The 27,068-nt window shown below is 40.2% G+C and overlaps 1 protein-coding gene across 6 annotated transcripts; it reads right to left on the bottom strand.

Moving 5' to 3' along the window:
- Window positions 1-2,279: 2,279 nt before the first annotated feature.
- SLC16A4 (solute carrier family 16 member 4) lies at window positions 2,280-26,736 on the bottom strand. Of its 6 annotated transcripts, XM_021717776.1 has the most exons (8): window positions 26,650-26,736; window positions 19,500-19,632; window positions 18,665-18,808; window positions 18,337-18,498; window positions 16,287-16,802; window positions 14,186-14,397; window positions 13,022-13,115; window positions 2,280-2,514 (listed from the first exon to the last, which is right to left on the bottom strand). In XM_021717776.1, the coding sequence occupies exons 1-8, from the start codon at window positions 26,734-26,736 to the stop codon at window positions 2,354-2,356; spliced, it is 1,509 nt and encodes a 502-aa protein (XP_021573451.1). In that variant the 3' UTR covers window positions 2,280-2,353. The 6 variants fall into 6 exon arrangements, with proteins under 6 accessions (XP_021573451.1, XP_021573452.1, XP_021573453.1 ...); XM_021717777.1 differs by lacking the exon at window positions 18,665-18,808; XM_021717778.1 differs by lacking the exon at window positions 19,500-19,632 and having other exon boundaries at window positions 26,650-26,683.
- Between the last annotated feature and the right edge of the window lie 332 nt (window positions 26,737-27,068).

Below are 27,068 nucleotides of genomic sequence, written 5' to 3'. Positions count from 1 at the left end.
TGGTCTCAAACTCCTGGACTTAAGCAATCCTGCCACCTTGGCCTGCCAAAGTGCTGGGATTACAGGCATGAGCCTCTGCGCCTGGCCTTCTCCTTTTAATTTAAATCTAGAAATTAAATTTTTTTGGCCAATGTGAGTTTGAACAGTTTTATTATAAGATAACTGCTTTTGGGCAACCCCTTTGGGTCCCCTCCCACTGTGAGAACTTTTCTGTCCTCTCAATAAATCCTGCTTTAAAAAAAAAAAGATAACTGCTTTCAATTAAATTACCTTCATAATTTGTTAATATATTGTTAATTTGTTAACCAAGAAGCCAGGGTTATACAGAAGGGAAAGTCTAGGGTAGTCTAGGGTTTTGGGTTTTGTGTCAGATTGTGTTTGAATTATGACTCCACTAACTGAGTATTGAATTTCTCTGGCCTTCAGTTTATTCATTTGTAAAGTGAGCGTCATAATATAGTATCTATATCTGCTTCCATAAGTTATTGTGAAGATTAAATAAGATAATATATAAAGTTAGCCTACCTCAGTGACTGGTATATTACTAAGATGTTGAAATGAAGTTGAAGTTCACCACTCCAAGAACATTCATATATGTTAAGTCTAATATTTGTTTCCTCTTTGTCTCATGGCACTCTCTTGAGGGAGAAGGAAAAAGAAACTCATAGCTATTGTGCATTTCTTGAAATTCCATATATATCTAGTATATTCCTACATTATGGATTCCTAGAATGTATTATATGACATCTTATAATATTGTCCATGTAAATGACAATATTCTAGTAAATGAATATGTCTTTTTTTTTTCTTTTTGGTCAGAAAGTGATAAAAAGGACATTTTAAATAGGATCAGTTATTGTTTTTATAATAAAATAACTGTGATTTGAACCCAGATTAGCTTGGTTCCAAAGCTTATGCTAGGTCTTAAGTAGTACAAAGATAAGTAAAAATCATCCATCTTGTTGATCTTGCAGACTAATGGAAAAGATTGACTTGTGATGTAGTACTTGTAAAAATTAGATGGAATACCAGTTGTAAGAGTGGCAGTACTGGGAAGGTTTTCCAGAGGGGGTAGCCTTTGAGTGAGTCAAATTGTGAATAATAAGTGAGGTCATGCCTGGTGGGATTGTAGCAGGTGAAAGAGCTCGCACAAAGGCATTCAAAGGCAGTGACAGAATGTGGCAGGGTGTGGAGCTAAAATTAGGCTTTCAGTTTCGAATTTTTTGTTACACGGAATCAATAGGCATTTTAAAACAGGAATGGAAGGGTGGGAAGATGATGAGGATGATGATGATGATAGTACTAGTTTAAAGAACATGCTGAAGAAGATTCAAAGGGAGGTTGGTGCTATAGAGAACTCTGGCTGGTTTTTTTCTCTTAAAGATCACCCAAATAGTGAAGACTTTTCTAGTCACATGTAATTGCTTAGTTTAAGTGACGCTGTTAATTAGTTTACATAGTTATTCCCTATATAAAAAACATCTTTGAAATGTATTTCCTATTAAAACCACCTATTCAACTTTCCTATAAATCCTGTAGTTCTAAAGAGACATCTAGATATTTAGCATGAATGTTTTAGGTAATTGGATATAGTGAAAAAGTAATGTTTTGACTGGCAGAAATGCTTTTCAAATGATCTTGAAATAAAGGAGGTTTTTTAACAATTTTTATTTACTTTTTACTATATAGCAATACATGTTTATCACCAAAATTTAAGAAACAAAGTAATACACAAAGAAAACTTTATCTAATCAATAAGTAAAGATAAACTTTTTTGTGAGATGTGTACAATTCCATTCCCTACGCTAGGTTTTACTATTCAGATTCCAGAGTTGTAGTCAATCAATTTTAATCATATTTAATACTCTTGAAGAAAAATGATTTTTCATCTTCACATATTTTAGTGACTGAATTACCATGGCAAAATTGAGTGTTTGGATTAATTTACTATAGTATACTCTGATTTTTTTTCTCCTTTTTTTTTTTTTTTTAAATAAGAGCATCTTGCTATGTTGCCCAGGCTAGTCGTGAATTTCTGACCTCAAGCAGTCCTTCCACCTTGGCCACCCAAAGTGCTGGATTATAGGCGTGAGCTTCTGCGCTCAGCCTTGGTTTTTCACTTAATACATGAGGTAGTTTCTTCAACTGATTAAAATTTTAGCCTATTTGATCAAATACTTACAAACAATTTAAGTTGCTGTTAAACTTGTCTTACTATCAATTAGACATTCCTCAGAATGCTAAACCAAGAGGGAACATGAAGAACTTATCTGGTTTATCTTCTCATTTTACAAAAGACTATTTCCAAACTTATGTTTCCAGTGACTTATTTATTAGTTGAGATTTTCTTTGGTTAAGCTCTCCCTTGATTGCAGTCCTCTTTCCTTCTGGCTAGACTGTTTTTCCATCTCTCAGCCAATGGTACAAAAAAGTAGGAAACAGAAGAGAGGAGATAGCAAATGCCAGAGAAGTAGAAAGAGCCGTTGTATGTCTGGGTATAATCATATATCCAGCCTGGAAGGAAGGAATGATTCCCATTAGTGAAGCAGATCTTGTCATTAGTAAGTCTCAGCCAGGAACTGCTCCTCAGAGGAAGGAGCCTTCTGTACTTAATGGTCTGTTTGGTGACCTGTTAGAAAGTTAGTCAAGCTTTCTTATTTGTCATTGATGAAGTAGAATCAGCTTCACCTGAGTTAGGGACTCACTCTATGAAAAAGTCATTGTGGATTCAGAACTCGTCTCTAACTTTACAGTGGAAGTGGAGAAAATTAGGGTCACGTACTGTTTCCTTTTACAGTGCATCTTATTGGAAGACTACTTTTACAAAAAAAATTATCATGAACTACTGTTTCCAAAGAAAAAGGTGAGAGAACTGATTATCTTTTTTCCTTTTACTGAACAAATGCTTGCGTATTTACTATATTCCAGGCAGTATTCTAGGTATTAAAGATAAAATAATGAGCCAAAATAGACATGGTGCATCCCTCACAGAGCTTACTAAGTTTAGTGAGGAAACAACCTGTCAACCACGTAAATTACTATGCGATGAGTGCTATGAATGGAAAGTGGAGGGGGCTATGAGAGTATACAAGAAGGACTGACTGCCAAGCCCAACGCAGTGGCTCATGCCTATAAATCCTAGCACTTTGGGAGGTGGAGGTGAGAAGATTGCCTGAGTCCAGGGGTTCGAGACCAGCCTAGGCAACTTGGTAAGACCTCATCTCTGCAGGCAATCAAAAAATTAGTCAGGTGTGGTGGCACGCTCCTGTAGTTTCAGCTATTTGGAAGGCTGAGGTAGAAGGATCACCTAAGCCCAGCAGGTTAGGGCTGCAGTGACCGTGAGTGTGCCACTGTACTCTGGCCTAGACAGTAGAGTGAGACTCCTACTCAAGAAAAAAAAAAGGACTGACTGCTTGAGCCAAGTGGGCTAAACAGTGACTAGTCCCCCTTAAATCTCAATGCTAAATGCTTTCTTAAAGCAGAAGTGGGAGGGTCCTCAAAATATTTTGGCTAATGACACATACTAGAATTGAAGTGAAACACCTTTTTTTAAAAAAAACTGTGTGTGGTGGCAAAGAATATTGTGCTAAGGCACAATGTTATAGAAGTCCATACTGTGAAAAAAGCAGATAACTTCTTAAATATTATTATGGCAATAGTTTTGGCCTTGTGGACTTCCTAAAGGGCTTCAGGGACCTCTGGGAGTCCACTGACTTCACTTTAAGAAGTGCTTTCCTAGAATATTGATCTGTATTATGTTTGATTACATATTCAGAAAATTTGAGTGCTGTATGCCAACACAGATCTGGGTTCTGGGAATGTATGTACCCATGAACAAAATAGGTGAAAATATCTACCTGCATGGAGCTTACGTTGTATCTTTATTTTTTAATTTTTATTTATTTATTTATTTTTAAAAGACAAGGTCTCACTATGCTGCCTAGGCTGGTCTGAAAATCCAGAGCTCAAGCAGTACTTCTACCTTGGCTTCCCAAAGTAGTAGGATTACAGGTGTGAGCCAGCTGGGTTTAGTTCGGCTTACATTGTATCTTTTGATTTTTCTTTCTCTTCGATCATGATACCTCATTGGATGTGTAGAGTGTGTCCCCACTTTTTTTGGGGGGGGCTCTGGTTGTTTCTCTCCTCTTTGTTCTCTTATTTGGCTCTGATATAGACTCAATGTATTTTTGTTTGTTTTAATAGCTGCATGTCTCCTGTTCTCAATATAAAAAATAAATGAATGGGGCCAGGCATGGTAGCTCACACCTGTAATCCCAGTACTTTGGGAGGCTGAGGTGGGAGTATCACACGAACTCAGGAGTTTGAGGCTGCAGTGAGCTATGATCACGCTACTGCACTCCAGCCTGGGCAAGAGTGAGACCCTGTCTTTTAAAAAAAAAAAATGAATGGAATGTTTTGTAGTCTCTTACATTCAATTAACTTTAAGTTGCTTTTAACTTGTGATCAGTATCTCAATTAAATGTTTCTTGAGTCGGGCTTGGTGGCTCAACCTGTTATCCTGTACTTTGGGAGACTGAGGTGAGTGGATTGCCTGAGCCTGCGGGTTCTAGACCTGCCTGGGCAACTTGGTGAGACATCTCTACGATAAATCAAAAAATCAGACGAGCGTGGCAGTGCATGCCTGTAATTCCTGCCACTCGGAAGGCTAAGGCAGAAGGATCACTGGAGCACAGCAGGTCGAGGCTGCAGTGGCCAGGAGCTACCACTGCACTCCAGTCTGGGCAGCAGAATGAGACTCCAACTCAAAAAATAAAAAATAAAAAAAATAAATGTTTCTTGAAGTTAAGCAAGAGAGTAGAGTGAAACCAGTTAGGACAAGTCTTTGTATTGTGTTGATTGTGATTGAATTATGCATCTTTAGGAGATAGGTGACTCTTCTCTGAACTCTTCTAGAAATTTCTAGAAAAGAGGGAGTGTGGAAGGAAGCTGTTTTCTTCCCACCTGCCCCCCAGTGCCCCACCATCCCTTGTCATTCTTGCTTTAGTCCTACCAGCACATCACATTTACTAGCATATATATGCCCTGTGAATTATAAGACATGGGTGTCAGATTAATACTTTGGGAAAAGTTAGGGCTACTAACATGGCAGGAGAGCACAGCTGAAGCAGTGAAAATGGGTGAAAGAGAAAACTGTAATCCTTTCATTTCACACAAACACACTCTTAGAGTTAGAATATTGTTTCTGAAACATTAAGTAGTAAAATATAGTCATGCACTGCCTAACTACAATAACACATTTGATGGTAGTCCCATAGAATTATATCATATTTTTACTGTACCTTTTCTGTGTTTAGATACACAAATATTTACCATTGTGTTCCAGTTGCCTACAGTATGTTCAGTCCAGTGACATGCTGTACAGGTTTGTAGCCTAGGAGCTATAGGCTATCCCATCTAGGTTTGTGTAAGTACACTCTATTCATGTAGGGACAAAACATTTAACAACACATTTCTCAGAATGTATCCCTGTCATTAAGGAACTCATGTTTGAATTTAAGATATCTTTTTACTAGGGCTGGGAATGATTTACTATATTTTAGAACTATTTCCATGCAAAATTAGATGAAATAAAATCTAGGTGAAGTAATTGTTTTAAATGTTTATTCCTACTAGTATGTTTTAAATTCTAATCAAGATCCAGTTACCATTCAGTAGGATAACAGTGTGCAGTGGAGTGTTTAGTTTTAGGATGCTATATATAGTAGCGAATATGAGGTGAAATGTAGAATGCAAAACTATATCATATTATTGATTCTTATGAAAGCATTAGCTGTCATAATCAAGTTTAAATTTAAGTAGTTATTAGGTAACCCAGACTTTGAACTTCATTGGTATTGAAACAGCTACTCTCTTTTTTTGGAATAAGTAGCCTTTGTGTGGCACTGAAAGTAAAAGAAGATTATATATTTGCTTATGGCTGGGTGTGGTGGCTCATGCCTGTAATTCAAGCACTTTGTGAGGCAGAGGTGGGAGGATTGTTTGAGCCCAAGAGTTGGAGACCAGCCTGGGCAACATAGCAAGACCTGGTCTCTACAAAAAATTAAAAAATTAGCCATGCTTACTGTCATGCACTTAAAGTCCCAGCTACTCAGAAGGCTGAGGCAGAAGGTTTGCCTGAGCCCAGGTGGTTGAGACTGCAGTGAAGTATCATAATGCTGCAGTACTCCAGCCTGGGCAACAGAGCGAAATGCCAATTCAAAAAAAAAAGAAAGAAAAAGTACACCTACCTCTAGATAGCTTAGAACTTGTTTGTTGAGCTGTTATGAATCATTTTTATTAGGATTACCATGCTTAAGGTTACTACTGGTCATCTTGTTAAAACTTGACATTTACCCAGAAGGTCCTTAATTCTAATGTTTCTTGATGCTAGTTCAAAAAAGTGGTTGAGAATTCTGTAAGTGACTGGTCAGTGTTGAATCCGAACTTCTAGTTAGGTTGTAGCATAGTTGCAGACTTCCAAGGTGTTCAGAGACAGATTTTCTCTTATCCCTGGGGCCACTGGAGCCACCTGCTGGCTATTTGCAGTTGTGTTCTTTCACTCTGGGTGTGTTGTGCAAATGTTTTTTGTGTTCTACGATAAGAAAAATCTTGGGAAACATGATTAGAAATTTAAATTTCAGAGCCTTTTAAGACAGAAACTCACTAAAGACCCTGTGACAGAAATTTTCAATAAGATTAAGTGGAAATACTTACTCGTTGTTGTTTTAGTAAAAGGAGTATGGTCCCTATTACGTCTTGGAAGCTTGACTCCTTGGCCTTGCAAAGTGTGTTGTTTTTGCAAAGAAAGAACTACTTCTCCTCCCCTACTTAAACTATAATAGGGAGCTATTTGAAATTTATTTTTGAAAGTATTCATAAATCTTAGGAATACTGATTCAAAGTAAAATTTTGTAGGGCTTTGTGGTTTGTGTGGAAAATAATCACTGGATAAATAAATGATTTCCTTTATTCTTTTTTTTGGCCTCTTCAGGGTATGATATATTCCTCAGGATTTATAGAGGACAGAGGACTTTTCTCTGCCTTCTCGTTTGTCCCCCACTCACCTCAAACCTCCAAAATGGATTTATAGCAAACCAAAGGTTGAGTAATTTTTTTTCCAATAAAATTTTGGACTATAGAGAAATTCTCGATTGATAGGCCAAGATGACTGATAAAACTGTAGATGCCATGGTTAGTAAAAGGTGCGGTGAGGACCAGATAGCATATTTATTTAATACTGTATCTGAAATAAGGTTGGAGTAGGTAGGGAATGACCTCTCATTTCAAGAGATGACTTATCTATGTTAATAGGACAGAGATGAGCTTAGATGGTTTCCATTTTAGCCATTGTCTTTTTCTATAAAACACAAATAGAGTTGGTGCAAAATTACCAGTTTCACTTCATGATATTTCAGATGAGATGAGAGATTGGCAAATAATAGTAAGAGAGAGATGTACTTCTTTAGGAAGTAGTTAATTTTAACTTAAACTGGAGTACAATTGACATAAATATTTGGGATTAGGAGTGTTTTTCCTAGGGTTTGTTTAAAAAAAACACTTTTGGGAAATATCTGTTTGAGTTAAATGTCAATATACTTTAAGGTCATTTTTATTATCTGCAGCTCAGAATGTCTTTAGTTAAAGGTATGAAAATGAAGTGATGAGTTGTAGTGACTTAATCAAATGTTCAATTAATGAAGTGAAAGAAGAATGCAGATTCTCATCATTCTCAATTTTAGAGGTGCTAGACCCTTGTCCTTAGTATGATGTCTTGTCAGTGTATATTACAGAGTGAGTGCCATGACAGAACCCAGTAAGCCATGTGAGGACTTAGAGAGTTAACTTTGTCTTCTCTGTGTCCCACATTGCATCTGATCGAGTGTTGTGCTAATAAGTTCTTGATAATTAGTGAATGAATACTGAATCGTAATCAAATAATTATTTATGGTGTGTGTTAAAGGGAGTTTAGAAGATATTTGTGATTGGTTTAAATAAATGTATGTGTGTATATTAGTATAATGTATGCATTTGTCAGTAGGGAATGGGGAGTATATAGACAAGAGGGGAATTGCATTCTGTTTTATGCACAGCTAATAAGAGCCCTTGGTGGTTTTTTTTTTTTTAATTTTAAATTTAAATTAAAATTTTTTTTTTGAGTCAGAGTCTCATTCTGTCGCCCAGGCTGGAGTGCAGTGGCATGCTCACGGCCACCCCAGCCTCGACCTGCTGGACTCAGGAGATCCTTGTGCCTCAACCTAAGTAGCTAAAACTATAGGCATGTACTACCACGCCCAGCTAATTTGTTGATTTTTGTAGAGATGAAGTCTTGCCAAGTTGCTCAGGCTGTTCTCAAACCCAAAGGCTCAGGCAGACCCCTCACCTCAGCCTCCCAAAGTGCTGGGATTACAGTCTCCAGCCACTGTGCTTGGCCATTGGTTTTATTTTTAAATGAAATTGAGCCTTTAGCATTTTGAGCTTACATGTCAAATCTAAGAGTAGGAATTGGATGCAAGAGTAGGAATTTCACTTAAGTAGTTTATATCTGGCTTGTATGTAGGAGAATGCGGCTGTATATCCTGGCTTTTTTGCTCAAGGCATTATTTTTGTATTTTTGCAGGTTTACTTTTGTTAACAGGGGTCTACTAGAGATAATAATGTCTTAAAATATCAGTACTCTGGCTGAGTGCAGTGGCTTGAGCCTGTCATCCCAACACTTTGGTAGGCTGAGGAGAGAGGATTGCTGAGTCCAGGGGTTTGAGACTAGCCTGGGCAACTTGGCAAGACCTCGTCTCTACAGTAAATCAAAAAATTAGCTGAGCGTGGTAGCAGGCGCCTGTAGTTTTAGCTACTTGGAGGGCTGAGGTGGAAGGATCACCTGAGCCCAGCAGGTCAAGGTTGTGACTGTGAGCATGCCACTGCAGTTCAGCCTGGGCAACAGTGAGAGGGAGACTCTAACTCAAAAAAAAAAAAAATCAATACTTTTCATTTTTCCACAACCTTCCAAGGCTTATATCTTAGTGCCAGTGTGTATTTCTGGATGCCATCTACCAACAAAAAGCAACACTTGGGTTTGGATGAGCCACGATATTTGGCCCAAACTTAGGCTTACCAAGTACTCTGATCAGGGAATCTAGAAGAACTCTAAAACTGACCTAGTCTAGTGCAGGCCGTGTTATTAACTAAAATTGAATTTGTCCCCGAGTATTGGAAGGGAACAGAAGGGACTCTGGGGTGGAGTGGGCCTTAATCCCTATCAGTTTCAGCAAAGATTTGAAAAATAACCGGTTGCTACCATATTTCTATTCAAAAAGAAATACAAGAGATTGAAGGTGGGGCCAGACTGGTGACTCACACCGGTCATCCCAGCTCTTGGGAGATGGAGGCAGGAGGGTTGCCTGGGCCCAGGGGTCCAAGGCCAGCGTGGGTGACTTGCTGAGACCTCGTCTCTACGGCAAAGCCACAGATCAGCCATGTGTGGTGAAGTGCACCCTGTGGTTTCAACTAACTGAGAGGCTGAGGTAAATGATCACCTGAGTCCAGGAGGTCAAGCCTGTGGTAAGTGGTGATCGTGTCACTGCACTCCAGCCTGGGGAACAGAGTGAGACGCCAAGTCAAAAAAAGAATGGAAGAAGTTGAGAAAGGGATATAAAGAATTTTCTTACCCATATGCTGCATCATATTTTTAAAAATAAAAATATTGTATTCTTAAAAACAGTTATATTCATCCTATAAATTTCCTTTGCTTTTTTTCTTTCCTTGAACTGTTAAAATATGTTATATAGAACTAACGATTTTTTTTCTTTTTCATTTCCATGCAGGAAAGAGAAAGATATTATTCATGTAATCAGTGTTACCATTTTTTCCTAGTGTTTTGACTGAGGATTATTGTAAACAGTTTTACTTTTGTTGGATTCTTAATTTTAAATGCCAGTAATCCTTTATAGGAGTCTGAACTTTTAATTTGGTAATAACAGATCCAGGTAAGTAAAAAAGGAGAATCTCATACAGATCTGAAGATCTAAGTTTAGTTGAGAATTTAATATTTTATTATCTACTAAGCCTTTCAATTTAGTTAAAACTACAGACAATAACATGACTGGCCACACCTGTTGAGAACCGAGTTATCTGTAAATCAACATTTCTGATGTTTCTTTGGTAGTTGCTGCTGGAATCAGAAGTTAGAAACAAATCTAATAACCTTTTGGAAAGTCCTCTTTGTCATTTCACAGAGGAATGATTTACAGTAGCAAGAGTTTCATGAAATTTCTTCAACAGGATACTTAGTGGCAAAGATTGTAGCCAATGAGAGATCATGGTATAGAGAAGGAAATTAAACTGAATTCTATATTATCATAATCTTGTTTAAGATATTATGAGTAGCTGGGCTCGGTGGCTCAGGCTGTAATCCCACGCCTTTGGGAGGCTGAGGTGAGTGGATTGCCTGAGCCCGCGGGTTTGAGACCCGCCTGGGCAACTTGGCGAGACCTCATCTCTACAATAAATCAAAATGAGCTGGGCGTGGTAGCGCGCACCTGTAGTTCCAGCTACTTGGAAGGCTGAGGCAGAAGGATCGCTGGAGCCCAGCAGGTTGAGGCTGCGGTGGCTGGGAGCGGCCACTGCACTCCAGTCTGGGTGACAGAGTGAGACTCCAACTCAAAAAAAAAAAACAAACAAAAAAAAGATATTATGAGTATCCCTTGGACTGAAAGTCCATTACGTAAGCTTTCAGCAATAGCTTTATTACTTTCTTTTCCTTTTGTGTAGAATGTATACAATTTATGAGTATGTAAGTAGTAGTCTCGGAATTAGTGGGTAAAAAAATTTATCATAAGCTCTTTTTATACTCACATATTGTGAAGGGTAGTTTGGATTTTGGGTAATAAAGGCTTATAAACTTTTTTTTGACTGATTGGCAGAAGTATTTCATATCATGTTTTACGTTACTTAGGTGTATGTGTATGAAATAAAAATTTCACTATAAAGTGATACACTGTTTTCTAATTTGCTTTGTTGTAATCTATCCTTTTTCATTAAAAAAATGAAAAAGATCATGTCCCAGCAAATTGATTTTAAAACTCACACACCTATCACATTTTCTTTTCAGGTAATGGTCCTCACAAAACTTACCTTGTCTTCTCATATATTATCATATATTAAATTCTTTAAGCATTTTATTTTAAGAAGTATACAAAAAAAATATAGGACATTAGACATACTGTAGTTTTGTTTCTGCCTTTATTATTTGAATAAGATATACTGTGCCCTGGTATTTATTTCCTGTTACTTTTGACTTGAAAAGTTCCAAGTCATTGGGACAGCCAGTGAAGAGAGATTAAGATTGAAAAAAAATACATCAACAGACTGTATCTGAACTCTGTTTTCTGTGTCTTACTGACATTGACCCTTATCAGATAGTGGTGTGTTTTTTCTTCCCACTAGTAATTCTTGTTATCCTAAGTTTATATTTTTTACATTTTAATATTTACCTTTTCTAAGTCATAAGAGGTATGAACTTAACACTGTTGTAAAACTTAGTTGTTTTTTTTTTTTTTGAGTTGGAGTCTCACTCTGTCGCCCAGACTGGAGTGCAGTGGCCGCTCCCGGCCACCGCAACCTCGACCTGCTGGGCTCTGGTGATCCTTCCGCCTCAGTCTTCCAAGTAGCTGGAATTACAGGCATGCACTACCACACCCGGCTGATTTTTTGATTTATTGTAGAGATGAGGTCTTGCTGCCCAGGCGGGTCTCGAACCCGCAGGCTCAGGCTATCCGCTCACTTCGGCCTCCCAAAGGCGCGGGATTACAGGCTGAGCCACCGAGCCTGGCTTAAAACTTAGTTTTTTTTTAAAAAAATGGTAGTGGGGCAAGATCAAATCTGTTCTCTTTCTTCCAAACTAAAAGAAGCAGAAGTAAATTTTAGGCCAAGTTTCTTGTGGATGATTGCAAGTGCTGTAGCAATTTGTACTTGAGAACTGTGATGTGTAAGAAACTAAAGTTTAATAAGCCTGTTCCCTAGTGATATTTCTATGAGTAGTCAAGTTTTTAATAGTATCAAATTAACTAAATGTTCAGTAAGCACAGAATGCCCAGTTAGGTAAAAAGTGGATGTAAAACAATACTTCAATCTTTTTTTTTGTTTGTTTTGAGTTGAAGTCTCACTCTGTCACCCATGCTGGAGTACAGTGGCACGCTCATGTCCACCACAACCTCCACCTACTGGGCTCAGGTGATCCTTCTGCCTCAGCTTTCCAAATAGTTTGGAACTACAGGCATGCACCACCACACCCAGCTAATTTTTTTATTGTAGAGATGAGGTCTTGCCAAGTTGCCCAGGCTGGTCTTGAACCCGTGGGCTCAGGCAATCCTCTCACCTTGGCCTCCCAAAGTGCTGGGATTTATAGGCGTTAGCCACTGCGCCCAGCCAGTACTTCAATCTTAAAGTTAACTTTCATAAACAGAACTCCCCTAAATATTACTGTACTTATATATAATGTTTTCCAGGGGCCCTGGATAATCTTCTCCACAGAGATTCTTTAGGCCAAGTATCTTCTCATCCTTGGTACAGAAAGAATATTAAGGACCTATGTCCCACTTTGAAAGAACAGATACTGCACAACCCTGCACAGTAAGAACAACAAAGGTCAGACTTACAGCTTTCAGGTGTTATAAAAGTGACTCCTCCTTAGATAAAAGATGCTAAAGGTTTGTTTGTTTGTTTTTTTAAGCATCATGAGTCTTTGAGTCTCTAATAAAACTCTGGATTTTCTCCTCAAACAAGCAGACATGCATCCAGTCTCTGCTCTAGGACTCCCAAAAGAATATAAGCATCTGCTTAGGGCACATCTGTTGAATTCACCTTCAGATTTTTCTGGATTGTTGAGGTAGTGAGAATAGGTTCAAAAAAAGGCAGAAACACTGATTTCTTTTAACTTGATACTATAATTACATGTTACCATTAATTTTGGATCATTGTTTCCTTTTATTGCTATTGAAATGTGTTCAGAATGTGACTAAGCTGTTACCTGCTATAGGTGGTCCAGAAAGGACGGCCATCCCAGCAAAGAAACAAGCAAATCCCAAAAACCTGTGTATCGTGGAATTCCCAGATAGATCAACCTGTAGGAGTTAGAACTCACTGTTAGCCATATTACGGTTGATATTCTGTAGAGACTTATGCCTAAAAGGATCAAATACTGTTTATATCATCTCAAACTGTGAACAGTTTGACTTCTGAAGTGATTTGGATGACCTTTCTGCTCCTAATATTATAAAAGAGAGCTGAGGTCAAATAGCAAGCAGTAACTTTGCTAGGCAGGCGGTGTTTTCAGCTTACCAGTTAAGGCACACTAGTTTTGCTTTTATTTTAATCTTTTAGTTGGTTCAGGGGTAATTTTTCCCCTTGCTGCTTTTCTCTATTAGAAAATGGTGTTTACAATCTGAACCGACAGTGATGTTCTTGAGTCCACCTGTGGCTAAGTGTCAACCATTAGGTTGTAAGAAACAGCTTTAGAAAGCTTTAGTTTTGCCTAGGCCTCATGAAGTATCCTGTAGCGCTTATGCTGTTGACATCAGATCAGAAGTTTCCAGGTATTCTGTTCCAGCATTTGAGGACCTGGTTCTAAGAAGAACTCATTGGGTTCCAAAGGGTTCCCAGAACACAGAAGTATCTGTATAGTTGCATTTGGGACTGGGACTTCAAGTCAATTTGGGTAAACATGGAAAGGAAGTTTAAAAAAAAGTCAATGTCCCTGTTAAAGTACACAGGACCAAGGTATTAACCTCAAGAGAGAAGCCATACTGGTCAGGACACCCCTTTTTCTCTTGAAGAACTCTCAGGGAACTCTAAAAGATTGTGTTTTAGAAACAGCCAAGGAAATTTCTGGAGCTGAAGGAGAGGAGTGAACACAAGCCTAATCTCTTGGAAGACTGATAAGCAAAATGGAATCCTGCTGAGCCCTTTTTAATTTTTTTCCTGTCTTATGTCCTACGTGGATAGTCCTCTCACTCTTCCCCTCAAGGTTAGGCGAATAACTGCACAGGATATAGCTATAGGGTTTCTAAAGTCTTTGGTATTTCTTTTTTTAGTTATAAAATTAATACAAAGTATGTATTCTGTTTGGGGAGATTGTTTCTGATACTTGCTTTTACTAAATGACCTAACAATGTTAATGAATATGTCTACTCACCAGTACAGGTAGTAGCAACGCCAGGTAACCACCAGCGAAAGTGGCAAAGAAGACGGTGTAGGTCATAAGTAGTGGAAATGTGGTGGCTAAAGGAGCAAGGAGGTTAGTGATGCCACAGAGAATGAGGTAAGACTTGAGGTAATGATACTTCTTGGTCCAGTTTTTATCAGCAACCCATCCAGAAATAATCTGACTGACTGTCTCAAGGATTCCTGGAACAGTATTGAGAAAGTCTTATGAAAACCTGATTTTATTGTCCTGATTTTATTGTCCTAGCCCTTTTGAAAAATGAATGCATAAGCATTTTCTCCCAAGAAACAGGACCTCATCCTGAGGCCAGGATATGTGAGAAAAAGGTGGTTTCAGTTGTCTGCCAGGAGGTCTATGATAGATCATTTACTTACTCCAAACACATGTAATAAAAGAGCTCCTCTAGAGTTGTGTAGTAGACTCATCAAGTTGCCAGGTGTTCTTTCTGTGTTTGGAAAGTTATACCACCAAACTGGGAATCTCTGGCTGCAGAGGACCCTGGGCTCAGGAGGCCTTACAGTCCCTTCCTCTAAGAGGTTCTGCAGGTGAGAAAATGAGATTTCTAAAAGGCTGGTAGACTCATAGGTCAGTGTTCTGGGGTAAGTCATATGGTTGAAGATTGGAGTATAAACAATAAAAACTTTTTTTTAATCTAGAGGTTGAGATTCTTTCATACAATTGTATATGAAGTTTTAGGAATTAAGTTCTCCGAAGTTCATTATGCTTAATTTGAAAGTTGTTGCAGTATGTCTGGAAATGAAAGATCGTATTTTGAACATTGACATATGGTGTAGCTTGAATAAAATTTAAAAAACATGTTCTTCACTTAATTTCATGATAACAAAGCATTCTTTATCCTGTTATTAGTATAAGCTAATGTAGCAGTTAAATACTGAAAGATTTTCACAAGATTAGCACAAGCTCCCGTTGTTTTGTACTTCAGATTGTTTCTTTGGTTCAAAGCATAAGTTACTCCATTGCTTAGAAAATTCACTTTTTTTCATGAGTCCCTATTTTGTCAGTTGAGAGAATCCATATCTTCTGAATCAAGCATTCTCTTTTGAAGCATTTTTGTGAATATTCAGCTAAAATGGTTTTAACTTTATATTCTAATTAAGTTGAATTTATTTGTCTACTGTGAGTTCAAGGGGGAAAATACTTAGCTACAAATATTAGTAGAACACTCTTGAATACTTACCATGGGCCAGCCACTATCCTAAACTCTACATGCATTACTTTTTAATCCTGACAACTTTATAAAGGAAGCTACTATTATTCCTATACTCCAGATAAGGAACTTAAGGCACAGAGAAGGAAAGTAATTTTCTGAAGTCCACACAGTTAGGAAATACAGAGCAGGAACTTGAGTTGAGGAAGTCTAGCTCCAGAACCAATCCTTTGAACCACGCCCCTATACTGTCTGCCTGGGCTTTTCTGTTTCCTGGAGTAGCTATTGCCACTGAGTATCAGCTTTTTGAAATACAGTATTTTTCCAACAAATACTGTCTATTGGATCAGACATTGTTATATGAAGATAAAACTGGTTTGAAGTCCACTATCTAGTAGGGGATCCTGTGTGCCAGGTGCAGTGAAAGAGATCTGTACAGGGAAATGCCCAGATGCTTTTTCTAGCCTCAAAAAATGTGCTTTTTTAGCCGGGCTAGGTGGCTCAGCCTGTAATCCCAGCACTTTGGGAGGCTGAGGTGAGTGGATTGCCTGAGCCCGTGGGTTCGAGACCCACCTGGGCAACTTGGTGAGACCTCATCTCTACAATAAAATCAAAAAAATTAGCCAGGCGTGGTAGTGCGCGCCTGTAGTTCCAGCTACTTGGAAGACTGAGGCGGAAGGATCGCCGGACCCCAGCAGGTCGAGGCTGCAGTGGCTGGGAGTGAGCCACTGCACTCCAGTCTGGGCAACGGAGTGAGACTCCAACTCAAAAAAAAAAATGTGCTTTTTCTGGCCTTCTCACAACCCTTGTGTTTTCCTTCAGCTTTCTAATAAAATGTAATACACTTCTGTAGAATTAAGTTCATCTTTCCTTTTGGGTGGGAGCCAGAGTAGGCTTTCTTACCAGCTACGGAAACGAGGTAGGAGGCATCCGTGATGTCAATCCCCAGAGTTTTGGCTCTGGCTACCAGGTGAAAGGTAGGGACGAAATATGCTAACTGACTGAGGATGAAAGACCAGGTAAATACGTAGAAGAAAGGATTCCTGAAGAGAGAAACATCAAAGAGTTTTTGTGTGCAGCTCCACAAACTACCCTTATTGCAGGTTTCTCCATTACTTATTATTAACTGTCTGTTCCTGTTAGGCTCATTGTTGAACTCTTCACTTGGATTTTGTGGGACTATTAAAATGTTACCATGCTGTCCAGTCTTCTGCATAGTACTGTCCTTGATGGTAGAGTCTTGTGTCTCATTGCTGTATGATGTTTCTGTCTCACATGGTATGTCTGGATCACATGCAGACAAACTGCTACCTTTATATTTAAGATCAGAATTGTTCTCACTTTTGATATGGATGGGTCTTAAGAGCATACTAGAAGGTACCAAATTCAGTGTAATAGCTCCAAATAATAGAAGAGCACCTAAACAGGAGAGAAATGAGAAGTTAAGCTAAAAACGACCTCTTAGTTCACAGTATTACTCTGCGTTCATGAACTCAGAAGAGAGACCACCACGTAATCCGTTAATTATTGAAAACACTACTTTGCCCCCCAGGTTTACATATCAGCTGTATACACTGCTGTATCCCTGTAAAATGGGGTCTTTTGGAGATAGGAAAACCAAAAAGTTGCAACAATAGAGGGGAGGGAAGGAGATGTTATTTGTGCTAAAGGGAAAGACAAAGCTGGTTTTTTGGGAGGAAGGGAATATTTGAAATGTTAAAAAATTACCATGTGTTTTAAATCGGGATTTTAAGTATCCTTAAGTGGGGGTATAGATTTAGATACAGAAGTAGATGATGAGAATTATTTGGAAGAAGAGGGGGCATCCTTTCACCTCATGACATTTTTTTAAACTTCCTTAAAAGAAGACAGATGCTAATCTTGCCTCTGAAGCTGAATACTTGCTTGAATTCAGCATGTCCTGACCAAGCTGTGACTTTCATATGATGTTTCTGAAGACAAACTGGGCTGTAGGCTCTGCTGTCCTACTCATGGATTTGTCAGCATTCACCATGAGGCCACTGAATAGTTTATTTAGGAAAGGAAAGATTCAACAAAACTGCTATGTAGATAGAAATAGACATATGAATGGATGCACACATCCACACATACATATGTATATATTTGGATTTATTTTTTATTTTTGAGTTGGAGTCTTACTCTGTCTCCCAGACTGGAGTACAGTGGTTACGCTCCTGGCTGCTGCAGTCTTGACCTGCTGGGCTCCAGTAATCCTTCCGCCTCAGACTTCCAAGTAGCCAGAATTACAGGCGTTCGCTACCACGCCTGGCTAATTTTTCTGATTTATTGTAATGATGAGGTCTCGCCAAGTTGCCCAGGTGGGTCTCGAACCCGTGGGCTCAAGCTATCCACTTGCCTTGGCCTCCCAGAGTGCTGGGATTACAAACTGAGCCACCGAGCCCAACCTAGATTACTTTAATCCAAATATTGTCTCAGATAAAAAGAAAATTGTGGAATGAGTGGTTTTTATTCATTTGTGGAAACTTATAGTTAACAATATATAAATGATTAACTATTAAGGAACATAATATTACCAAAATATTTTTTCTTAGTGAGTCTGGTGGAGGAGGCATTATTAAAATGCAGGTTTTTTTCCTTAAAGGGAAAATGAGAAAAATGAATGCTTTAGTAAGGGAAGGGGAAAGTCTTGTTTCTCCCAGGGTGTCACCTTCACTGCAAAATTTCAGATTCATAGAGTGCCCTGTGGTGAATTCTGAGTTGCTTGTGTGAACTGGCAAAGCATGCAAGTAATTCAAGATATCTTTTGTATATTCTATAAGGAAGAGGAGCATACTTAGAAATCATGCTGATTTCTTCTCTGGTGATACCCTGTGAAATTGATTGCTCTAAAAGTCTACTTTCAGTCATCAAAGAAACTGAGCTGAACACTAAGTCTTGCAGAGTTGATAGTTCAGGAACTTAGGTGGCTCACCTGTCCAGTCATATAGATCCATTAGGAATTTTGTAAAGGGTGCCAACAAAAATGTCAGCCCCATTCCAGAACGAGCAATAGCTGTAGAAAGAGCCAATCGTTTTTGGAAATATTTGGTGACCACCACAGCAGCTACTTGATACAAGAAAGCAGCACCCAAACCTAAAAGAAAAACATAATAGTTTGGAATCACTTTCACATAACTTGGAACCAGATGTGATAGTCTCCTGGATCCAAGATAATATAACTAGGCCTTTTGGACTCAAGAACGATAGAAGAGAAGGTTCCTGTTTCATTTCCTATAGTCATATATTTGCAGTGGACTCACCAGTTAAAAGTCCCATAGTCACGCAAAGAAAGGGGATGCTTGTAGCCCAGCTGCTGATCAGATAGCCGCCAGTAACAAGGAAAGCCCCAAGAATGGAGGTCGTTTTCTCTCCAAGTCTATCATAAGTAATGGCAACCAGGGGACCTTAGAAGAAGAAAGGCAACTTTTAGGTAAGTGTACTCGGCCATCCCTTATTCTTTCATGTGTGATTTAAATAAATGAGGACTCTACTTTGGAGTATTTGTGTAGTCTTCAGAAAAGGATTGAATTTATTAATATTATGAGTCCGACACTATTTTGTCTTTTGGGAGAGTTTAAAAAAGAAAGTGGATTGTAAACAAGGTTTGGAGGAGAACTTTTTGAAAATGCTTATAAAAACTCCCCCAAAAGAGTTAACATTTAGTGACCAGAGCAAGGTTGAATAACTAATCTGCTCTTCTATCATATTACAGCTTCAGATAAAACCAGAAGGGAGAAATTGGCCCTCGGGTTTTGTTCTGAGTATACTTAGATGACTAGAACTTTATGGTCTGATCTCCAGGTTGAGGCCCTTGCTCAGTGAACCTGTATTAAGGCATTGCCAGACTGGAAAGAAGGCATGAAAAATTGAATCATGGAATTAAATAATTCTTCAACTTTCTTAGTTTGAACCTTATTTTCCCAACTTAGTTACAAGTCAAGTGAAGGCCAAATGCTGCAGTTCCTTACTTTCTCAGCATTACATATTAGTAAGTGAACCTGAATTTTAGGAACACTTCAGTTTTAAACTATTGACAGGAGTCATTGAAATTGCTCTTTGCGGTTCTTGGACAGCAAGCTTATTGCCAGCTTATACCTGCGGAAAAGCGAAGTGATGACATGATGGATCCAATCCAACCAGTTTGCTCCGAGGTGGCTTCAAACTCTTCTTGAAAGACCACAAAGAAAATGGCAAAAGTCTTGGTCATCCCCATCACAAACACATTTACCTACATCAAAGCAGACCAGAGTCTAAGCAGGCAGTGAGTTGTTACAGAGGTTACTGCTGCTAGAAGTTATGGTTTCCACAGCTCATTAGCATTTACCACTTTGCTTAATTGGGTAACCCTCGTTATACATCTTATATTTTATGGGGGGGAGTCGTTCCTTCTAAAGTGGCTAAGCACTTTAAATGAAAACATCTCATTTAATCATTTCAAACATTTAGAGAAGCAAAAGTTATGATGGGGTTACTGGAGCTGAGGTTTGAGCCCAGATAGACTGACCACTACCCTCCTGTTACAGTGGTATCTGTTAGCTAGTTCTTGTTACCTTGGGGGGGGGGGTCGTCCAAAAAAGGAATCATTAATACCTGTTTTTAGTTTTGCTTGAACTCTGCTCCTGAGCTGAGTACTTAATAGTATTTATTGAGTGCCTATATGTCCCCACTTGATATATAAATAGGGTGAATATATAATTTATCCAAATTGGGTCACTCGACAGGGAAAGAGAGTGTTCAATTATTCCAGGACAGCAGGGGTTAACTGGGATAGTCACATTATGTGCGAGTCTTGTGTCATCCTTTTTTCCCCTTTTTGTCCCACTTAATCTTTCCTGCACTGCCCTGTTCCCTATACTAGGAGAGCCACTCCTTTGAGGTCGAGTTTGCTTTCTAAGAAGATTATTCACTTTTGTTTCTCAGAATTCTCATTAGCCTTGGGGCAGTTAAGTACTTCTCTCCCTTTCTGCTTAACAGCCAGACTGACCTGCAGGGGTCAGGAGGGGAAACTTAAAACAGAAACCTAGCCAGTGTCTGCATTCACACTCAATGTTCAGGAGCCACTGTGCTCAGTGTCGGTGGGGTCTTCCTAGCTTCCTCTTTTACTTGTTTTGGTAGTCTTGACTTTTCAAGGCCACTTCTGCTTTCAACTTGCGCATGCGTAGCTTAAGAACCACAGGACGGCCAGGTAAAGTGGCTCAGCCTGTAATCCCAACACTTTGGGAGGCTGAGGTGAGAGGATTGCCTGAGCCTGGGGGTTTGAGAGCAGCTTGAGCAACTTGGTGAGACCTTGTTTCTACAATAAATCACAAAAAACTAGCCGGGCGTGATGGTATTCGTCTGTAGTTCCAGCTACTTGGAAGGCTGAGGTGGAAGGATTGCCTGAGCCTAGCAAGTCAAGGCTGCAGTGGCTATGAGTGTGCCACTGCACTCCAGCCTGGGCAACAGAGTTAGACTCCGACTCAAAAGAAACAAAACCCACAGTACTTTCTTTTTCAATGATTGCACCTTTCTGTCCTCCCAGAAAATGGTTTTCCTCTGTCGTTCTGCACTCATCTTAATAGCTGTTCCCTGGACAGTCATTCAAGGTTTTCATGACTACTACCCACATACTCATGGTGGTGGTGTGAGTACAGCTCTGCAGTCAGTCAGCCTTCACTTGCGTCCTTGCCTTGCTTCCTTATGAGGGCAACCCTTGAGCAACTACTTTGTACGGGTTAAGCTTCTTTTGTAAAGTGCAGAGAATGAAATATTATTTAGCTCATAGGACTGTGAAGATTGAGAAAGTTATGGGAAAGTACTTAGTATTTGGCACTTAATTAGCTGATTTTGTTTTGTTGTGTTAGCATTCTGCTTTCCCAAGAGCTTCAGATTCATATAACTATCTACCGTATCTTTTTAACTCTGCTCAACTTGACAAACCTTAACCCATCTTTCCTGTGTCCTACACCTGCTACTTTTCATTTTTTTTAATTGATACCATCCACCCACTGGCCTGAGTCAGAGATGTGTTTCCTCTTAGATACCTCCCCTCAGCTCATACTTCTAAATAATCATCCAAACGTTTCCCTCTTTCTCATCCTCATCGCTAGACTCTTATTTCAGACTAATATTGTTGTCTGAAGGCAAGGGATGAAGAATTGGAATGCTGGTCAGGCATGGGTGACTTAGCTTGTAATCCCAGCACTTTGGGAGAATGAGGCGAGTGGATTGCCTGAGCCCACAAGTTCGAGACCAGCCTTGGCAACATGATGAGACATCATCTCTACAATAAATCAAAAAAATTAGCCAGGCATGGTAATGCGCACCTGTAGTTCTGGCTGCTTGGAAGGCTGAGGCGGAAGGATTGCCGGAGTCCAGCAGGTCAGTGCTGGGGTGGCCATGAGTGTGCCACTGCACTCCAGCCTGGACGAGGGAGTGAGACTCCAACTCAAAAAAAGAATTGGTGGAATGCTCAGAGGTTGCAAAAGTTGAAGTTGTGAGGAGGAGGTCCTTTAATATATTTTTTCACATTCTGATTTGATAGAAGGTACAAAACTTAGAATGAACAGTGTTGTGGACAGCAGAATGATATATTCAAAAATGAGAATCAACATTTTATCAGGTCCCTGTTCAGGCAATTTGAAGCCATATTTTTCTCCAAGGCACATCTATCAGGAAATCAGGCTAGAAAATGTATGCAAATTTCAAATGACCTAGATTTGTTTCTCTCAGGTCAAAGTAAACAGTGGCGATAGTGTCCTTGCATGAGCAAGGGACACTAAAATGCGTCACTAAAATAAGCTTTCTTTTTTTCTGTGGACATGGTTCTTTGCTAGCTGTCTAGAGGATGCTGACCTCCATCTTCTTAACCACCTGGATTTAACTAGCTACTGGTCCCCCTAGTTCAGAACCTCTCCTACCTGGTCTGTCCTTGATGTCTGGGAGTGGCCAGAGTGACTGATGTGGGCTTATTTCTAATAACAGAGTCTGTGTCTTCCACCATGTATCAAGAAGACCCTGGGAAGAGTCTTTGCATCTACCATACTCCCCCTTCCACTTGAAAACTTCCAAATTTGTTTCCATTTTGATTAAAAGATACTAAAAATCTCTCCCAAGGTCTAGATTTCCCCTTAATTTAGCAGACTTCATAAATCTGCATTATCCTACTTAATCCCATGCTTTGGACCTAGCGTGGTGTCAGTTCCATCACCAGAGTCTACATGACACATTGTAAATAGCTCACCTCAAAATAAGAGCCATAGAACTTCTCCAGTCCATTTCCTTTTTATCTTTTTTTTTTTTTTTTAGTTGGAGTCTCACTCTGTTGCCCAGGCTGGAGTGCAGTGGCACACTCAAAGCTACCCCAGTGTTGACTGCTGGACTCTGGCAGTTCTCCCACCTCAGCCTTTCAAATAGTTGGAACCACAGGTGCGTGCTACCATGTGTGGCTAATTTTTTTTTTGTAGAGATGAGGGTTTGCCAAGTTGTCCAGGCTGGTCTTGAACCTGCAGGCTCAGGCAATCCACTCACCTCTGCCTCCCAAAGTGCTGGGATTACAGGCTGAGCCACAGAGCCTGGCCCCTTCTTATCTTTAAGGGCTCTACAATTGGGTTGAACCTGGCAGGAACACCTTAAGCAGGCCTGCCTTTGCCCATCCCACCCCACATTAAGAGGTTCCTCACCAGATCATTCTAATTATTGTCTTGGGAAGGGGACTGGCTCAGCCTCAGTGACCCGCTTTGAGTACAGAGCACCAGGTTTTGAGTTACTTTAATAACAGCTTATTTTAAACCTATGTCCTTCAATAATATCACTAGTTCTTCCTCACCTTCACAGACAGAATAGCCTGTTCAGTATCTGTTTCCTCATCCTGCTGCTTCACTGAAGACTAAATTCCATTGCACTGGCTCTTATCAAGGCTATCGAGGCTTCTTTGTTACTAAACTAACAAACTGCTGTCATTTCTATCATATTTGACCTCTCAGTAGCATCTGCTCATCACTCTCTCCTGGAAATTTTTGCCTTAGCTTCTGTGACACTACATTTCTAGATTGCTATTCCTCTGCTTCTCAGTTTCCTCTGTGGGCTACTCCACCCTTTCCCTAGACATTGATCTTTCCTAGGGTTCTCTCTAGTCTTCCTTCTTCTCCCTGGCGATTTAACCCACCTTGCCCCAAAGTCCAAATTATCATGTATGCTGACTCAGGTTTCAATATGCAGATCCTGTGCTCCACATGCATGCAGACTATATGCTAACACATTATCGGTTATGTTATAAGACCCTCAGACTCAGAAAGTTCAAAATTAAACCATCCAAACCGTCTTCAGAATTTCTCTTCTCACTATGGCTTTCAGCTCAGTGAATGGCATTCATTATCCCTCAGGTTACCTAAGCCAACAACCTAGAACTCTTGACTCCCTCTCTTTCCTTGACATCTGGTTTCTCTCCAACTAGGTCTACCTTCTTGATATTGCTCAGATCTGTGTTTTCTCTCCATTCTCATTGCTATGCGCTTAGGTTCTTATTGTCTCATCTGTCTTATTGCAGCATTCCTCCAATGACTCTCCCTGCTTTGGCATAACCCCTACTAACCTATTGTCCACCCTGCAGCCAGAGCTTTATTTCTGAAAAGCAAATCTGACCCCATCATTCCCTTGCTTAATTTTTCTCATTAGCTCCTCATAGCCTCAACATAAGAGCCAGTGTTCTAACATGTCTTACAAGGCCCCTTTCTACCTCTTGGATTTCATCACCCATCCTCTTCCTCCTCATTTATTCATAAATGTATGTGTCAGTTTGTCTATCCACCAACAGTATCTATTGAGAACCTACTATGTTTCAGGCTGTATGCTGGGGCTGGGGCTACAATAGTGAGTGTACACTGGTGAGCAATGTAGACATGGTCCCTACCTTCATGGAACATTCAGTCTAATGAGACAGACTGAATACAGAGGATATTCATACAATAGATACTTACAAAGGGTGGTAAGTTGGCAAGAATGAATCCACCTTTTTTTAAAGCAGGGAGCTCCAAAGAACATTCAGTTATTTTTCACTTACCTTTTCAGGAGCTCATCTGTTATAGAAAAGAACACTTGTAACTCACACAGAAACAAAAGCACAGTCATCCACATTAAAACTGGATGATTGGCCCATGAGTTCATTGTTAACAGAATCCAGTGTATTTTTTGTGCTTTAACAAGCAGCATCACACCCTGAAAAAATGGGACATTGTTCATTAATCTGGTTACTAGGTAGTTTTTCTTATCAGCAGCTAGGTTGATCAAATAACTTCCTATCCTCAGATGGTAATGTAGGAAAAGTAAGGGTGGCTACTAGGGAAAAAGACAGGAAAACTACATATTTTCACTGACTGTGCCAATTCTGCAAAGTCTGTGATTTGGGGAGGTGGCCCAGGCACAGGAAAGGATCTCACACTTAGGCATCCTTAGTTTCCCTATTAGTAATATTTCTGAGTGAAAAAATGAGATTTCACATTCTTTGGTCATGAAGTTCATGCTCAACAAATAGTACCCTATTTGTTAAGAGTTTAGTATTACATAAACTCCGACTAGAGACCGCTGCCCTTCCTATCCCTGGGCAGGAGGCATAATGTTTTCCCATCATTCTAGTTATAGAGTTCTTAATTGTCCACATGGTGGACTACAGGATTGTGACTAGTCACCAGGACCTGCACTGCCCTTTCTTGTGAGCTGCTTACCACAGGGCTGAGCAGGGGAGAAGTAGCAGGAAGAAAAGGGTGTTTTTGTGAGTACATCTCAAAATGAATATAATTTATCTGGGAACACTTAAGAATTGTGGAGCTGGTGCCACTGTAGACTATTTGGGGCATAGCTGTAATGAGATTCACTGGCTTTCTAGAATGGGCCTGCTGATGACACATTTCACCACTGTCTCTCACTTAGCAACCCAAAGAGTTTTTGGGAGGATGAGGGAAAGAAGTTAATTTTAAAAACAATGCTTTGTCTAGTTGTTTATGGATGAGGAAGGAAAGTAAGCCTCCCATTTTAGAGTCTACATTCTTCTTCCTTTCCAGACACATCAAAAACAGCGTAAGTTGCCGGGCTCGGTGACTCAGCCTGTAATCCCGCGCTTTGGGAGGCTGAGGTGAGTGGATTGCCTGAGCCTGCGGGTTTGAGACCCGCCTGGGCAACTTGGTGAGACCTCATCTCTACAATAAATCAAAAAATTAGCTGGTCGTGGTAGCTCGCGCCTGTAGTTCCTGCTACTTGGAAGGCTGAGGTGGAAGGATCGCTGGAGCACAGCAGGTTGAGGCTGCGGTGACCGGGAGCGACAAAGTGAGACTCCAACTCAAAAAAAACCAGCATAAGTCACTAATGAGTGGGGATGGGCCGGGATGTAGACAGCAGGCCAAAAGAGAGGGAAAGTCCCCACCTGCTACCAATGAGTGCACTGGGCTGAGCTAGGGAACCCACCCCAAAGCACTTTTGAGCATGTCCCAGGGCTACTGCTGGGATAGTGAAAAGTATGATTGTCACCAAATCCTAACTGCCATGCAGCCAGGGCAGAGCTGCTGGTCACACCTGGGGTATTCGCTAGAGCAGCAGATCCCAACCCTTTTGGTATCAGGGACCAGTTTCATGGAAGACAGTTTTTCCAAGGACCTGGGGTTGGGGATTTGCAGTCAAACCTCACTGCTAATGGTTGTCTGTATTTGTAGCCGCTCCCCAACACTAGTATCACCGCCTCAGCTCCACCCCAAATCATCAGGCATCAGATTCTCACAAGGAGCGGAAACCTAGATCCCTTTCATGCACAGTTCACAATAGGGTTTGTACTCCTATGAGAATTTAGTGGTGTCGCTGATCTGACAGAAGGTGGAGCTCAGGTGGTCATGCCAGGGATGGGGAGTGGCTGTAAACAGATGAAGCTTCACTCTTGCTTCCTGCTGTGCGGTCTGGTTCCTAACAGGCCAAGGACTAGCAGTCCATGGCCTGAGAACTGGGGACCTCTACGCTAGAGATAAGGGATCACAGGCAGGAAGCGAAGAGGACTGGATGGAAAGGCTTCTGCTTTCCCTTAGGGGACATTTTCAGCTTTTTCCTGAGTTTAGTGTGGGCTTCTGACGGTGGCAGTTATTGGCAGTCCCTGGCCTTGTTCTGCCCCCTCTCTACACAAATGCCGAGGATTATCTAAGTGGTCTTAGTTTTAGGCTGCTCTGAGCCTTTCTCCAGAGAGCCTGCTTTCAGGCAATAGGAAAGGGGAAATAAAGCAAATTCTTACCAGGAAAAAATGAAACACAGTCATCCATCCCCATCCTCCATCCAGGGCTTTAGTATAAGGCTGGGCTTTCCCCTTCCTCTTCAACATGATGCTTCCTCTGTTTTAAGTGCAGAAGAGCCTTATGACAAATCCAAGACAGTCTACTTAGTTGACAAGAAACTAAACTTTTTAACTTTATCTTCCTCTGTGTTATAAAACTAAAACCACTTGTACTGTAGTTTCCAACCCCTCTTAATTACATATAAAATCTGCCCGATATACTTAAGGACTCAGTTCACTGAAAAGCCTGACAGCCACTCCAAGAACTGTGCTCAGGGTCCTTCCCCCGACGTCTGCCAGCCAATTTCTTTGGAGAAACTGTCTAACCCACTCCTGGTCCTCTGGGTGAGCTCTTCACTTTAGCGAAATAGAAAGGGAAG

This window comes from Carlito syrichta, unplaced genomic scaffold, assembly GCF_000164805.1.
Source record: "Carlito syrichta isolate Samal-C Ts95f unplaced genomic scaffold, Tarsius_syrichta-2.0.1 Scaffold311032, whole genome shotgun sequence".
Lineage (NCBI taxonomy): Eukaryota > Metazoa > Chordata > Mammalia > Primates > Tarsiidae > Carlito > Carlito syrichta.
Note: the sequence above shows the minus strand (reverse complement) of the source record. Positions and strands in the feature narration are given on the sequence as shown.

Excerpts from the sequence above, each read along its gene's own strand:
- SLC16A4 (XM_021717776.1), bottom strand. The coding sequence starts at position 26,736 with ATGTTGAAGAGGAAGGGGAAAGCCCAGCCTTATACTAAAGCCCTGGAT. Across the intron at positions 13,116-14,185 it reads CGTTGCTACTACCTGTACTG|GTTGATCTATCTGGGAATTC; the intron begins GTGAGTAGACAT and ends TAACTCCTACAG. Across the intron at positions 2,515-13,021 it reads TTCTGGACCACCTATAGCAG|GCTGGATATATGATTATACC; the intron begins GTAACAGCTTAG and ends CCTTCCTTCCAG.